Source organism: Ranitomeya variabilis, chromosome 4 (assembly GCF_051348905.1).
Source record: "Ranitomeya variabilis isolate aRanVar5 chromosome 4, aRanVar5.hap1, whole genome shotgun sequence".
Taxonomy (NCBI): Eukaryota; Metazoa; Chordata; class Amphibia; order Anura; family Dendrobatidae; genus Ranitomeya; species Ranitomeya variabilis.
Window position 1 is genome coordinate 689,903,219 of NC_135235.1, and position 13,043 is coordinate 689,916,261.

General features: G+C 44.0%; 1 protein-coding gene across 2 annotated transcripts in view; it reads left to right on the forward strand.

Annotated features, from left to right (window-relative positions):
• The first annotated feature begins 10,675 nt into the window (after positions 1 to 10,675).
• The window catches only part of LOC143767663 (uncharacterized), a 113,794-nt gene continuing 111,426 nt past the window's right edge, over positions 10,676 to 13,043 (forward strand). For both annotated transcript variants that reach the window (XM_077256129.1, XM_077256131.1), the window contains exon 1: positions 10,676 to 10,703. In XM_077256129.1, the coding sequence (XP_077112244.1) occupies positions 10,677 to 10,703 (27 nt within the window). In that variant the 5' untranslated portion in view covers position 10,676. The remainder of the gene's footprint in view (positions 10,704 to 13,043) is intronic.

Here is a 13,043-nt window from a genome sequence, read left to right on the forward strand (position 1 = left end):
TAAATTGATGTCGCCTGTGGACCCTGCATCCACCACATTCACCCAGTGTGCCGTGATGGACACATAACGTCCCTGGCCATGCCTACTGGTCCATGCATCTGTAGTCAGGTGCACCTTTGTACTCACAGATTGCCTGAGTGCATGGACGATGCGCTGTTTAACATGCTGGTGCAGGGCTGGGATGGCTTTTCTGGAAAAAAAGTGTCGACTGGGTAGCTCGTATCGTGGTTCAGCGTACTCCATCAGGGCTTTGAAAGCTTCGCTTTCAACTAACCGGTAGGGCATCATCTCTAACGAGATTAGTCTAGCTATGTGGGCGTTAAAACCCTGTGTACGCGGATGCGAGGATAAGTACTTCCTTTTTCTAACCAGAGTCTCATGTAGGGTGAGCTGGACTGGAGAGCTGGAGATCGTGGAACTTTCGGGTGTGCCGGTGTACATGGCAGACTGAGAGACGGTTGGAGACGGTATTGTTTCCGCCGGTGCCCTAGATGCAATATTTCCTCCTACAAAACTGGTGGTTCCCTGACCCTGACTGCTTTTGGCTGGCAAAGAAACCTGCACAGATACTGCCGGTGGTGCAGAAAATGGTGGCCTTACAGTGACGGAAGGGATGTTGCGTTGCTGACTAGCTTCATTGGCCGAGGGTGCTACAACCTTGAGGGACGTTTGGTAGTTAGTCCAGGCTTGAAAATGCATGGTGGTTAAGTGTCTATGCATGCAACTAGTATTTAGACTTTTCAGATTCTGACCTCTGCTTAAGCTAGTTGAACATTTTTGACAGATGACTTTGCGCTGATCAGTTGGATGTTGTTTAAAAAAATGCCAGACTGCACTCTTCCTAGACTCGGATCCCTTTTCAGGGATTGCAGACTGAGCTTTAACCGGATGGCAACGCTGTGCTCCAACAGGTTTTGGCTTTGACACGCGTTTTGGGCCAGATACGGGCCCGGCAGATGGAACCTGTTGCGATGTTGATGCCTGCTGCGGCCCCTCCTCCACCTCCGCTTCTGAACTACTGCCGCCTGCACCCTGTTCCCCCAATGGCTGCCAATCGGGGTCAATAACTGGGTCATCTATTACCTCCTCTTCGAGCTCGTGTGCAACTTCGTCTGTGTCACTGTGTCGGTCGGTGGTATAGCGTTCGTGGCGGGGCAACATAGTCTCATCAGGGTCTGATTGTGGATCTGTACCCTGAGAGGGCAATGTGGTGGTCTGAGTCAAAGGAGCAGCATAGTACTCTGGCTGTGGCTGTGCATCAGTGCACTCCATGTCAGAATATACTTGTAATGGGCATGGCCTGTTAAATGTTTCACTTTCTAAGCCAGGGACGGTATGTGTAAAGAGCTCCATGGAGTGACCCGTTGTGTCGCCTGCTGCATCCTTCTCTCTTGTTGTAGTTTTTGCTGAGGAGGACAAGGAAGCGACTTGTCCCTGACCGTGAACATCCACAAGCGACGCGCTGCTTTTACATTTACCAGTTTCGGAAGAGGAGGCAAAAGAGCTAGAGGCTGAGTCTGCAATGTAAGCCAAAACTTGCTGTTGCTGCTCCGCCTTTAAAAGCGGTTTTCCTACTCCCAGAAAAGAGAGCGTTCGAGGCCTTGTGTAGCCTGACGACGAAACTGGCTCCACAGCTCCAGACTTAGGTGGAATATTTTTATCCCCACGACCACCTGATGCTCCACTACCACTACCATCATTACCAGCTGACAATGAACGCCCACGACGACCTCTTGCACCAGACTTCCTCATTGTTTTAAAATCTTAACCAAAGTAACTTTATTTGTTGCTGTCAAACAACTTACACGGTGAGCTATAACTTCAGTATGATTTCAATATCCCTTAACAGGTTGGTGAGACCACAAGGAAAATCAGGCACAATGTTACACACTCTGTTTTCTGTGGCACAAAATCACAGAGATGACACACACGCAGGACTGTCACTCAAGCACTAATGTCAATATTAATCTCCCACCTAATTTATTTTTTTTTTTTTCTCAGGGAGACTTTAGAAACCAAATAATATTAAAAAAAAAAAAAAAAAAAAGGCTTTCTATGGCCCACAATTAGAGAGAGAGGGGTGGCACACCCAGGAGTCAAGACTGGCGCACAAGCTGAAAGGGCAATATTACTCTCCCACTGTTTTTTTATGTTTTTTTTTTTTTTTTCAGGGAGACTTTAGAAACCAAATAATATTAAAAAAAACAAAAAAAAAAATAGCCTTTCTATGGCCCACTGAATGAGAGAGAGAGGTGGCACACCCAGGAGTCAAGACTGGCACACAAGCTGAAAGGGCAATATTACTCTCCCACTGTTTTTTTATGTTTTTTTTTTTTTTTCAGGGAGACTTTAGAAACCAAATAATATTAAAAAAACCAAAAAAAAAATAGCCTTTCTATGGCCCACTGAATGAGAGAGAGAGGTGGCACACCCAGGAGTCAAGACTGGCACACAAGCTGAAAGGGCAATATTACTCTCCCACTGTTTTTTTATGTATTTTTTGTTTTTTAAGGGAGACTTTAGAAACCCAATAATATTTAAAAAAATAAATAAATAGGCTTTCTATGGCCCACTGAATGAGAGGGAGAGAGGTGGCACACCCAGGAGTCAAGACTGGCACACAAGCTGAAAGGGCAATATTACTCTCCCACTGTTTTTTTATGTATTTTTTGTTTTTTAAGGGAGACTTTAGAAACCCAATAATATTTTTTTAAAAAAATAAATAGGCTTTCTATGGCCCACTGAATGAGAGGGAGAGAGGTGGCACACCCAGGAGTCAAGACTGGCACACAAGCTGAAAGGGCAATATTACTCTCCCACTGTTTTTTTATGTATTTTTTGTTTTTTAAGGGAGACTTTAGAAACCCAATAATATTTAAAAAAATAAATAAATAGGCTTTCTATGGCCCACTGAATGAGAGGGAGAGAGGTGGCACACCCAGGAGTCAAGACTGGCACACAAGCTGAAAGGGCAATATTACTCTCCCACTGTTTTTTTATGTATTTTTTGTTTTTTAAGGGAGACTTTAGAAACCCAATAATATTTAAAAAAAAAAATAAATAGGCTTTCTATGGCCCACTGAATGAGAGGGAGAGAGGTGGCACACCCAGGAGTCAAGACTGGCACACAAGCTGAAAGGGCAATATTACTCTCCCACTGTTTTTTTATGTATTTTTTGTTTTTTAAGGGAGACTTTAGAAACCCAATAATATTTTTTTAAAAAAATAAATAGGCTTTCTATGGCCCACTGAATGAGAGGGAGAGAGGTGGCACACCCAGGAGTCAAGACTGGCACACAAGCTGAAAGGGCAATATTACTCTCCCACTGTTTTTTTATGTATTTTTTGTTTTTTAAGGGAGACTTTAGAAACCCAATAATATTTAAAAAAATAAATAAATAGGCTTTCTATGGCCCACTGAATGAGAGGGAGAGAGGTGGCACACCCAGGAGTCAAGACTGGCACACAAGCTGAAAGGGCAATATTACTCTCCCACTGTTTTTTTATGTATTTTTTGTTTTTTAAGGGAGACTTTAGAAACCCAATAATATTTAAAAAAAAAAATAAATAGGCTTTCTATGGCCCACTGAATGAGAGGGAGAGAGGTGGCACACCCAGGAGTCAAGACTGGCACACAAGCTGAAAGGGCAATATTACTCTCCCACTGTTTTTTTATGTATTTTTTGTTTTTTAAGGGAGACTTTAGAAACCCAATAATATTTAAAAAAAAAAATAAATAGGCTTTCTATGGCCCACTGAATGAGAGGGAGAGAGGTGGCACACCCAGGAGTCAAGACTGGCACACAAGCTGAAAGGGCAATATTACTCTCCCACTGTTTTTTTATTTATTTTTTTTTTTTTCAGGGAGACTTTAGAAACCAAATAATAAGAAAAAAAATAAATAAATAAATAGGCTTTCTATAGCCCACTGAATGAGAGATAGCACACACAGCAGTGGCACACAAGCCCTGACTGAGGCCAATATTTTTCTCCCACTGATTGATGTAGTGTTTTTGTGTTGAGGTAGATTTTAGAACACAAATCAAGGAAAAAAAAAAAAAATGCTTTCTATGGCCCACTGAATGAGAGAGAGGTGGCACACCCAGGAGTCAAGACTGGCACACAAGCTGAAAGGGCAATATTACTCTCCCACTGTTTTTTTATGTATTTTTTGTTTTTTAAGGGAGACTTTAGAAACCCAATAATATTTAAAAAAATAAATAAATAGGCTTTCTATGGCCCACTGAATGAGAGGGAGAGAGGTGGCACACCCAGGAGTCAAGACTGGCACACAAGCTGAAAGGGCAATATTACTCTCCCACTGTTTTTTTATGTATTTTTTGTTTTTTAAGGGAGACTTTAGAAACCCAATAATATTTAAAAAAATAAATAAATAGGCTTTCTATGGCCCACTGAATGAGAGGGAGAGAGGTGGCACACCCAGGAGTCAAGACTGGCACACAAGCTGAAAGGGCAATATTACTCTCCCACTGTTTTTTTATGTATTTTTTGTTTTTTAAGGGAGACTTTAGAAACCCAATAATATTTTTTAAAAAAAATAAATAGGCTTTCTATGGCCCACTGAATGAGAGGGAGAGAGGTGGCACACCCAGGAGTCAAGACTGGCACACAAGCTGAAAGGGCAATATTACTCTCCCACTGTTTTTTTATGTATTTTTTGTTTTTTAAGGGAGACTTTAGAAACCAAATAATATTAAAAAAATAAAATAAATAAATAGGCTTGCTATAGCCCACTGAATGAGAGATAGCACACACAGCAGTGACACACAAGCCCTGACTGAGGCCAATATTTTTCTCCCACTGATTGATGTAGTGTTTTTGTGTTGAGGTAGAATTTAGAACACAAATCACGGAAAAAATAAATAGGCTTTCTATGGCCCACTCAGTGAGAGATGGCACACACAGGGATGGCACTGTAGCAGAAATGCCAATCTTAATCTCCCACAAAAAAAACAAAAAAAAAACAGGGACTGTCCTACAATTACTATCTCCCTGCAGTAATCTAAGCCAGGTATGGCAGGCAGCAATAGGAGTGGACTGATGCACAAATTAAATAAAAAGTGTGGACAAACAAAAAAGATAGCTGTGCAGAAAGGAAGGAACAAGAGGATATGTGCTTTGAAAAAAGCAGTTGGTTTGCACAGTGGCGTACACACAGCAATACAGCTATCACGGAGCCTTCTAGGGCAGCCCAATGAGCTACAGCGCTGAGGGGAAAAAAAAAAAAAAATAGCTTCCACAGTCCCTGCACACCGAAGGTGGTGTTGGACAGTGCAAATCGCTGCAGCACAAGCGGTTTGGTGGTTAGTGGACCCTGCCTAACGCTCTCCCTGCTTCTGACGAAGCGGCAGCAACCTGTCCCTAAGCTCAGATCAGCAGCAGTAAGATGGCGGTCGGCGGGAACGCCCCTTTATAGCCCCTGTGACGCCGCAGACAGCAAGCCAATCACTGCAATGCCCTTCTCTAAGATGGTGGGGACCAGGATCTATGTCATCACGCTGCCCACACTCTGCGTTCACCTTCATTGGCTGAGAAATGGCGCTTTTCGCGTCATTGAAACGCGACTTTGGCGCGAAAGTCGCGTACCGCATGGCCGACAAGCACAGGGGTCGGATCGGGTTTCATGAGACGCCGACTTAGCCAAAAGTCGGCGACTTTTGAAAATGATCGACCCGTTTCGCTCAACCCTAGTGCCAAGTATAGTGCCACGTATTCAGTGCCATGTATTCAGTCATTAATGTTTAATGAACATTTTCTGTCAGTCATAGTGCCACGTATGGTGCCACGTATAGTGCCACGTATGAACATTTTCTGTCAGTCATAGTGCCACGTATAGTGCCACCTATTCAGTGCCACGTATGATTTTTTTTGTCATAGTGCCAGGTATAGTGCCACGTATGAACATTTTCTGTCATAGTGCCACGTATGAACATTTTTTGTCAGTCATAGTGCCACGTATAGTGCCACGTATGAACATTTTTGTCAGTCATAGTGCCACGTATGGTGCCACGTATTCAGTGCCACATATTCAGTCATTAATGTTTAATGAACATTTTCTGTCAGTCATAGTGCCACGTATGGTGCCACGTATAGTGCCACGTATGAACATTTTCTGTCAGTCATAGTGCCACGTATTCAGTGCCACGTATGATTTTTTTTGTCATAGTGCCAGGTATAGTGCCACGTATGAACATTTTCTGTCATAGTGCCACGTATGAACATTTTTTGTCAGTCATAGTGCCACGTATAGTGCCACGTATGAACATTTTTGTCAGTCTTAGTGCCACGTATGGTGCCACGTATAGTGCCACGTATGAAATTTTTTGTCAGTCATAGTGCCAGGTATAGTGCCACATATGAACATTTTCTGTCAGTCATAGTGCCACGTATAGTGCCACGTATGGTGCCACGTATAGTGCCACGTATGAACATTTTTGTCAGTCATAGTGCCACGTATAGTGCCATGTATGAACATTTTTTGTCAGTCATAGTGCCACGTATAGTGCCACGTATTAACATTTTCTGTCAGTCATAGTGCCACGTATGGTGCCACGTATTCAGTGCCACGTATTCAGTCATTAATGTTTAATGAACATTTTCTGTCAGTCATAGTGCCACGTATGGTGCCACGTATAGTGCCACGTATGAACATTTTTTGTCAGTCATAGTGCCACGTATAGTGCCACGTATTAACATTTTCTGTCAGTCATAATGCCACGTATAGTGCCACGTATGGTGCCACATATAGTGCCACGTATGAACATTTTTGTCAGTCATAGTGCCACGTATAGTGCCAAGTATGAACATTTTTTGTCAGTCATAGTGCCACGTATAGTGCCACGTATGGTGCCACGTATAGTGCCACGTATGAACATTTTTTGTCAGTCATAGTGCCACGTATAGTGCCACGTATTAACATTTTCTGTCAGTCATAATGCCACGTATAGTGCCACGTATGGTGCCACATATAGTGCCACGTATGAACATTTTTGTCAGTCATAGTGCCACGTATAGTGCCAAGTATGAACATTTTTTGTCAGTCATAGTGCCACGTATAGTGCCACGTATGGTGCCACGTATGAACATTTTCTGTCAGTCATAGTGCCACGTATAGTGCCACGTATTCAGTGCCATGTATTTCAGTCATGTTTAATGAACATTTTCTCTGTCATGTTTAATTTTCACGTATGTGCCACGTATAGTGCCACGTATAGTGCCACGTATGAACATTTTCTGTCAGTCATAGTGCCACGTATGGTGCCACATATAGTGCCACGTATAGTGCCACATATGAACATTTTTTGTCAGTCATAGTGCCATGTATAGTGCCACGTATTCAGTGCCACGTATTTCAGTCATGTTTAATGAACATTTTGTCTGTCATGTTTAATTTTCTGTCAGTCATAGTGCCACATATGGTGCCACGTATAGTGCCACGTATGAACATTTTCTGTCAGTCATAGTGCCACGTATGGTGCCACGTATAGTGCCACGTATGAACATTTTTTGTCAGTCATAGTGCCACGTATAGTGCCATGTATGAACATTTTCTGTCAGTCATAGTGCCACATATGGTGCCACGTATAGTGCTACGTATGAACATTTTTTGTCATAGTGCCACTTATAGTGCCACGTATGAACATTTTCTGTCAGTCATAGTGCCACGTATAGTGCCACGTATGGTGCCACGTATAGTGCCACGTATGAACATTTTTTGTCAGGCATAGTGCCACGTATAGTGCCACGTATGATTTTTTTTTGTCAGTCATAGTGCCACGTATAGTGCCACGTATGAACATTTTCTGTCATAGTGCCACGTATGAACTTTTTTTGTCAGTCATAGTGCCACGTATAGTGCCACGTATGAACATTTTCTGTCAGTCATAGTGCCACGTATAGTGCCACGTATGAACATTTTCTGTCAGTCATAGTGCCACGTATTCAGTGCCACGTATTTCAGTCATGTTTAATGAACATTTTCTGTCTGTCATGTTTAATTTTCTGTCAGTCACAGTGCGACGTATAGTGCCACGTATGATCATTCATTAATGTTTAATGAACATTTTCTGTCAGTCATGGTGCCACATATTTCAGTGCCACGTATTCAGTGCCACATATTTCAGTCATGTTTAATGAACATTTTGTCATGTTTAATTTTCTGTCAGTCATAGTGCCACGTATGAACATTTTCTGTCAGTCATAGTGCCACGTATAGTGCCACGTATTCAGTCATTAATGTTTAATGAACATTTTCTGTCAATCATAGTGCCACGTAGTACATTCACATTTAATGAACATTTTCTGTCAGTCATGATGCCACATATTTCAGTGCCACATATTCAGTGCCACGTATTTCAGTCATGTTTAATGAACATTTTCTGTCTGTCATGTTTAATGAAAATGTTCATACGTGGCACTATGACTGACAGAAAATTAAACATGACAGACAGAAAATGTTCTTTAAACATGACTGAAATACGTGGCACTGAATACGTGACACTGATTACGTGGCACCATGACTGACAGAAAATGTTCATTAAACGTGACTGAACTACGTGGCACTATGACTGACAGAAAGTGTTCATTAAACGTGACTGACAGAAAATGTTCATTAAACATGACTGAAATACGTGGCACCATGACTGACAGAAAATGTTCATTAAATGTGACTGAACTACGTGGCACTATGATTGACAGAAAATGTTCATTAAACATTAATGACTGAAATACGTGGCACTGAAATACGTGGCACTGAATACGTGGCACTGAAATACGTGGCACCATGACTCACAGAAAATGTTCATTAAATGTGACTGAACTACGTGGCACTGAATATGTGGCACTGAATACGTGGCACTATGACAGAAAATGTTCATTAAACATGACTGAAATACGTGGCACTGAATACGTGGCACTATACGTGGCACTATGACTGACAGAAAATGTTCATAAAACATGACTGACAGAAAATGTTCATAAAACATGACTGACAGAAAATGTTCATTAAACATGACTGAAATACGTGGCACTGAATATGTGGCACTGAATACGTGGCACTATGACTGACAGAAAATGTTCATTAAACATGACTGAAATACGTGGCACTGAATACGTGGCACTATACGTGGCACTATGACTGACAGAAAATGTTCATAAAACATGACTGACAGAAAATGTTCATTAAACATGACTGAAATACGTGGCACTGAATACGTAGCACTATGACTGACAGAAAATGTTCATTAAATGTGACTAAACTACGTGGCACTATGACTGACAGAAAATGTTCATTAAACATTAATGACTGAAATACGTGGCACTGAATACGTGGCACTGAATACGTGGCACAATGACTGACAGAAAATGTTCATTAAACATACAACTCGTACACACGTGGCTCCACTCCGTACACCTCGTACACACGTGGCTCCGCTCCATACACCTCGTACACATGCGACTCCGCTCCATACACCTCGTACACATGCAGCTCCGCTCCATACACCTCGTAGAGACATGGCTCCGCTCCATACACCTCGTACACACACAGCTCCGCTCCGTACACCTCGTACACACACAGCTCCGCTCCGTACACCTCATACACGCACAGTTCCACTTCGTACACGCACGGCTCCGCTCCCTACACCTCGTACAGACATGGCTCCGCTCCGTACACCTCGTACACACACGGCTCAGCTCCACTCCGTACACCTCGTACACACGAGTCTCTGCTCCATACACCTCGTACACACGTGGCTCCACTCTATACACACACAGCTCCACTCCATACACCTCGTATACACATGGCTCTGTAATAATTATAGGGGTTAACTCAGGAGACTCTTTGCGTGAAACAAGACAACTACAGGACACAGTTTTATAAGTGGTAAAGTCTATATTATCACACGGTGATTCAAACAGGTGAGCAGCAGTCTATAGGAAACTTCAGAGGAAAATGCAATCACGCAGAAAGTCTATGAAGCACAATTATTCTTGAGGATACTTGACACGAATAAGTCCTTGCTTAGTCCAAAACACAGATAGATATGCTTGCAAGGCAGTTCAAATAATATCTTAGCACAACCAGGGAGGCCTGGGTAATAGTCTCAGGTTCTTGCAGAGCAGCAACAGCTTACATGTCCAGCAAATGCAGATGGAAGTAAACACGAGCAGCAGATGAAGGAGGATTACTGGAAACTGGTGTAGGCAGCAGGAACTCAGAGCAGAGTAGCAGGATAACCCCACAGGTTCACAGGAGCAGGTATATAGCCAGGGAGTAATCAGAGGTCAGGAGCTGGATGCAAGGCAGAATACTCTAGCACAGATTGAAGGCTGGGGTGGAGTTTTATAGCAGGAAGACACAGTGCACATGAGACCAAAGATGTCATCTTGGAAAAGGGCAGTAATGCACAAAAGGTAATAAAAAATGTTCAGAGTCCTGACAGGCTCCGCTCCGTACACCTCGCACACACAGCTCTACTCCGAACACCTCGTACACACGCAGGTCTGCTCTGTACATAATCTTCCCCTCATCCAGCACCATGACAACCAGCACAGCAGCAGAGTCCTGCATACAATGAGGCCCCTGATCATGTGACCCCTGACTCCTCCCCTCCTGTGACCTCATCACAGGTCCTGTGCGCACAGAGCAGCCATATATGTGGAGTGCGGTCCTGCAGGTGGAGGTAGGTGGTGGAGATTCCCCATTACTGAGCGCGGGGGACATTAACCCCTTCTGCACTGAGACTCTTTTGGGGTTATTGTTGCCACTTTATAGGAATCATTATGTTTTTGTTCTGTTTCTTATAATAGATACATACGACCCTACTATGGAAGATAGGAAGTGAGGGAACGGATTGTTCCCAAAGTACCATCATCCCCCCCCACACAGTGTAATGTTCCCATTATGTTCCTATAATAAGTGACCAGATACATCACACAAACACAAGGTAAAAGTAACCAATATCATTATGTATTTCCCTGATAATAGGAATTGTGATCACTATGGCAACAGTGAATAATGCAAAACATGGTGATTACGCGGTGAAATATACAATATCAGATACACAATGAATTCTCCGGCTCACTCTCACTGTAATAGCAGCCTCTAACCGTGTGTTACATTAGCTACTGACAACAGTGATGGTCCTGACACATATAGGAACCAACACTACTTCTTCTGCGAACACCGGCCATAGTGGAGGTCTCTGGTTTTTCCCGCTAGGCCACATGTCCCCCTGACAGTCTATCAAGGCTTGTTGACCTGCCTTCATGTCATCCGGCACCTGTCTTGACCGTTGGACTATTCCAGACCAACCCCTGTACCGTACATCAGTGCTGGAAGCAGCGGTCCAGATCACTCGCACCTCGCGCTCTTCACTGGGGCATATACTCCAGGGCAGAATCTCCTGTCAGATCTTTGGTGCTTGACCAACGGTGGACGTGTCTGGTACCTGAAGTAGTGAGGGCTAGGACTTGCCTTGTGTAGTCTAGACTCTGGGTCTTGACTGGCGCAGGTCTGGTTCTTATGCCTTTGCTGGCATAACTTGGACTCTGGGACTCATCTGGTGCCACCTGGGTTCTGCTTCCCGGTATGCCACAACCCCCTGCCTCAGGCACTTTACCATGGCCTGGTACCTTGGCCTCACTTTTTTCCTCAGCACACGTCTTGCCCGTTCCTTTGCTTGATGACAAATTTGTTTCTGTTTTGGGGTACTGGCCTTTTATATCAAGATACTGCATCATCAAGGTCATTTGACCTGGTGTACCATCTAGACTCTTTCTTCCTGAAACGCTTCCTCTTCCCATTGATTCCTCAGTGTCCCTCCAGAATGACAGTCTTCTTGTATAAATGCCGCACAGTGTTGAGAATTCTCGCTCTCACACCTTTATAAAACACCTTATGCAGTATGTATGATGCCCCTCGCACAGTATAATGTTCAAACAGTGCTGACGTCTCACACAAAAGATATTTCCATGGTACCGCCATCCCCCACACACAGTATAATGTTACCTTAGTACCACCATCCCACCACACACAGTATAATATTCCCATGGCAACACCATTCCCCTTAACACAGTCTACAGTAAATTTCTCACAGTATTGTCATTCCTTCCTCACAGTATAATGCTCCGACAGTTCCACCATCCCCCCACACATAGTATACGGTTCCCATAATACCGCTATCCCTCTATACACAATTTAATGTTACCAAAGTACCATCATCCCCCCATACACAATATAATGTTCCAACAGAAACGCAGTCCCCTCCATACTGAGTGGGGGTCCTTACTTTGAGTAGCAGGCTGTGGTTGCCATAATACTGTGTGAGTTGCTGTACTATCATATTGTGTGGGGTCTGTGGAGCCATCATACTGTGTGGGAGACCTCATACTGAGCTACCTGGGTCACCAGGAGAAAAATTCCTGGTGATGTATCAGAGATTAGTAAGTGAGAAATATAAACTTTTGCTTTATCTTGTTGCAGACTTGAATTGAGAAAGGCAGCATGCAATCTGCAGAGTCGGGAGATGTGACTCCACCAAATATATATATATGTTTGCTTCCCTGTGAAATTGGGGGCCCAATTTCAGATATTGCTGTGGGACCTGTAATTTCTATCTACACCACTGTGTATAGGATAATAGGGTATAATAGAGTTGTTATGGACGACTGCGGAGGTGAGCGCTGCGGTCCAGACGGTGGCCGGGTGTCTGAGGAGGCGCCGCAGTCGTGACCGGAAGGGGCGTTCCCCGGCGAGGCCGGCGGCGCATCCTGATGACGTGGCCGAGCATGCGCGGTGGAGCCCCGCCGGATCGTGGAGTATTCCTCTGGATGGAGGGCGGAAGCGGGTGCGGCACGGCCTGGGGGGGTCCCTTTCGTCAGACGGGGGCACGGCCTCGGGGGGGGGGGGGGGAGCCAGTCCTCACATTGGTGTCGGGCAGGTCATATGGAGATCCTGCTGACCCCCGGGATCAACAGGAGGTACCATTGGGGGCATATTTAAGGAAGCATATGGAAGCTGC